Source organism: Cupressus sempervirens, chromosome 11 (genome assembly GCF_028749045.1).
Source record: "Cupressus sempervirens isolate cs-2001-9-10 chromosome 11, ASM2874904v1, whole genome shotgun sequence".
Classification (NCBI taxonomy): domain Eukaryota; kingdom Viridiplantae; phylum Streptophyta; class Pinopsida; order Cupressales; family Cupressaceae; genus Cupressus; species Cupressus sempervirens.
The window spans coordinates 566,416,692-566,420,297 of record NC_143128.1 but is presented as its reverse complement, the minus strand read 5'-3'; the positions used below and the strand labels follow the sequence as shown (position 1 = coordinate 566,420,297).

Below are 3,606 nucleotides of genomic sequence, written 5' to 3'. Positions count from 1 at the left end.
TACTCTCGTAACGTATAAGATAGCATCAAAAGACTTTCACCAAGACACAAGAGAGGCATCTCATCTAACTGTCAAAATAAAAGGAGCAATATTAACAACACATTTAGATACACATGGAGCATACAAAGAAATGAAGATGACACATGGTTTCTTGGGCTACTAAGGTGCTGCTTACTATGAGCAATATGAGAAGAGAGGAGACAAGAGATATGACTTCCTTGCCTAGTAAAGTTCTTCTTACTATGAGTCATGTAAGCAATGCAAGAGTCAAACCAGCATAACAAGGTTTCTTTATGCTAGTTGACTCTAGAGATAAGAAAGAAAAGCTTTAGTTAGCCAAATAACCTCAAAAAAGTTGATTACAACATGGTGTAGTATGCATCAAACACAGATTACAAAACAAAGTCTCAGCTTGCAAATTAATCTGAAAACTTGACTGCCAACATATCATGGTGTACGATCGAAGTGTACAAACCAAACCTCATGGTGTGTGCACAAAGTGTAAACATTGAGTGAAGCATATGCCCCCAACTTAAAGTGATTGTGTATGCCTTACTTGGAGCAATTTCTTTAAGGTGGCATACATGCATCTGAAAGACAAGCACGTCGCAATAGTGAAATGCCCCAAAAGATAGGAAATTCAAAGTGTGATAGTCAAATAACACAAAAGAGGCATAAGAGATGCACTGGCTGCAGTCAGTATGTGCATCAGATAAATCATGTGTGTCAATTATGAATTTGTGAATTAATCTCATCCCCACAGAGGTAGTGGAATTACGAGAACAATGGAAGAAGAGCATATAAGATGAACAATGTGATCACTCTAGAATTTTGCAGCAGAAGTAAATCATCTCATGGACTTGAAACTCAATGGCAACATTGGTTAGTTGTTTCTTGATTTAACGCTCTAATTCCATATGTTAGTTCAATGGTTTTAAGGATGAAGTGTTGCCATAAAGTCTAATGCTTGACCAGGGCAATTTTAATAAACTGTGCACATTTTTTTCTTGCACTTTTCATGAGAGTTTGCCCCCAAAACGAAAAATGTATATGGGAATTTTAAAATACCAAAAAAGAGGTCTTGCAGGAAAACAAGTAGCAATCTATCAGCAGACAGTATGATGTATCTGTGATGGCCATCAAACTCTTCTTTTGATAGATGTTGCTTTAAAAAATTTACGAACAGCCCAAGGAGGATACAACGTTACTCATATTAAGCTACTGAAAAACACAAGTAACTGAAGTGAGTAGAGAAAAAACACTGCATAAGGATTAATGTCATGATTACAAGTGCAAATTTAGCCGAGAAATTCATGTTTATCAACATATGTGAATTGAGTCCTAAAATTGCTTCTTTTGAGTATTATGGATTATTGAGCTTGACTCCTCTAACCATAGTTGAGGGGAAAAGTCCAAATTTTTTTTTAAAGCATGTGGGGCAAAGCATTGCAATTAAGAGTAGAACAATTCATCCTAGACGCCTTTGAAATAATTAACTGCTGCAACAACAGAGAGGTCCTCATTAAAGTAGTATTGTATTACACATTTATTTATTTGTCCAACTACAGAATGTCATTCAAACAAGAGATGAGATAAGAAGCCTCACTAGGAGTATTGTAATGCATCATTGAAATTCTCACTACACCCTCACTAACATTATTGTCAAATAGAAGGCCAGACAAGCACAGAGCTGAGATAAGCCTGTAGGAATACATATGTCCATTCCTAATTGCGAAACCCATTTTGTAAAGAGCTTGAGCAATGTCAGATGACTTCTTAGCCCTGTGAACAAAAGAGATGGTTGAAATCCTGCGTTCTCCATCTGCATCAAGAGGTCCTATGATTCGAACATCTGATCTTGATCTAAGATAGCTAATCAAGGCACTTTGCAAGGGTTTCTCCAACAATTTAACCATGCGGAAAGAAGCCTTGATTAACTCTCTATCAAAGAGACAAGAACCGTCAACTTTCATAGCAGAAAACTGCTTTTGAGGATTTTTTACTGAGTCATCCTGTTCAGAAGCCTCCAAATTAAAGGACTTTTCTTCATGTGCCAGAAGTTGTAGATACTGTTTGAGTGCAAGAACCCCCGCACAACCCTCATGATTGAGGCATCCAAGTTCAAATTTACTGCCGAAATCATGATTAGGAATAAAAAAGAAATTGGGCATTTCATCGTTGATTTCATTGAAGGCATCATTTGTTCCAAAGAGAACAGCCATGTGAGGCCCACAAACCTTATACATGCTAAAAACATACCAATCAACACCCCACTTTGCTACATCAATTGCTCCATGTGGGGCAAAGGCCACACCATCCACAATCACTCTGGTTGGCTTGCATCCTTCTTTCTTCCTAACAAATTCCACTAATTTTTTCAAATCTAGAATTTCTCCCAAAATGTTGGAAACATGCGGGACTGCTAGAATTCTAGTCTTAGTGGATAAGAGCTTACCAAGAGATTCCAAGTTTGAACTGAAATCTTCATTCACCATCCAAAACTTGAGCTTTAGCCCTTTCTCCTCTGCGAGTTTAACCCACGGACCAGCATTTGCTTCATGATTGGCCCCGTGTACAATCACTTCATCTCCTTCCTCAACGAATTTCAAGTAACAGTGACTCAAATTTTTCAAAAGTTGAGAAGATGAAGGTCCTAATGCAACCTCTCCAACTTCATCAGCATTCACAAAGGTCTTCATGAAACTATGAGCCGAATCTACCACTTCGTTTGCTCTAATGGAAAGTTCATATCCAGCTCCTAGTTGAACATACTTAGATTTCATGTAATTAGACATAGAATCTATCACTACATCAGGACACTGGCTACTCCCTGAATTTTCCATGTAAACTGGATGATTTGGGTTTTTTTCTGCATCAAAGTATGAGAAGTGCTTCCTTAGCCTATTATAGACTGCATCCATTTGGGTGTTGTCCGAGACTCTTTGTGCCTTATTCATGTTAATTGAAAAAGCTGGCTGAAGCCTCGGAAGACCTATACAACAAATGCATGATTCATTAATCATAGAGCTATACAATTTCAGAGTCAAACCTGATTGGTATGTAAAAAGAATGAGGCAATCAAATCAAACACATGTAAAAGAAGAAATAAAAGCAGCTTCGGAGAGTCTACGAACCAGAACAGACTATTGAGCATAGAGGTGCAGATGATAAATATAGAACCATTTTCTTCTACCACGATAAATTCCTAAAATAATTGAGAAGTAGATAGTGATATTACTCTTTAATGGGTTCTCAGTCTCAAAAACTGTTCTTTTGTTAATGGTGGTGTTTCTCCCACACAAATTCTTATCAGATTACAAAGTGGGAAGAGACTTAATGATTGATCAGATGAATAATGCTTCTTCTTGAACTGGTGGAGTTCAATGCCGAGGTCAAGAATGAAGAAAATGAATCTAATTTTGAAAGAATCAAATTAAATTAGAAAAGATAGTGAGCTAAAATGTACGCACAAATGATCTCCTTTTATAAAGCCTACAGGGCATTTGCACTTTGACTAGAGCAAGTGATTAGGGTTACTAATAATTTATCCTATAGTGCGAGATTTGGAAAATACTGGTTTACAATGCTGGATAATGCCAATAATCC

At 37.2% G+C, this 3,606-nt stretch overlaps 1 protein-coding gene across 1 annotated transcript; it reads right to left on the bottom strand.

Moving 5' to 3' along the window:
• Positions 1 to 1,562: 1,562 nt before the first annotated feature.
• LOC149530891 (aminotransferase-like protein FGM3) lies at positions 1,563 to 3,183 on the bottom strand. Its single transcript, XM_089811205.1, has 2 exons — positions 3,135 to 3,183; positions 1,563 to 2,992 (listed from the first exon to the last, which is right to left on the bottom strand). The coding sequence occupies exons 1-2, from the start codon at positions 3,181 to 3,183 to the stop codon at positions 1,563 to 1,565; spliced, it is 1,479 nt and encodes a 492-aa protein (XP_089667331.1).
• Positions 3,184 to 3,606: the final 423 nt, after the last annotated feature.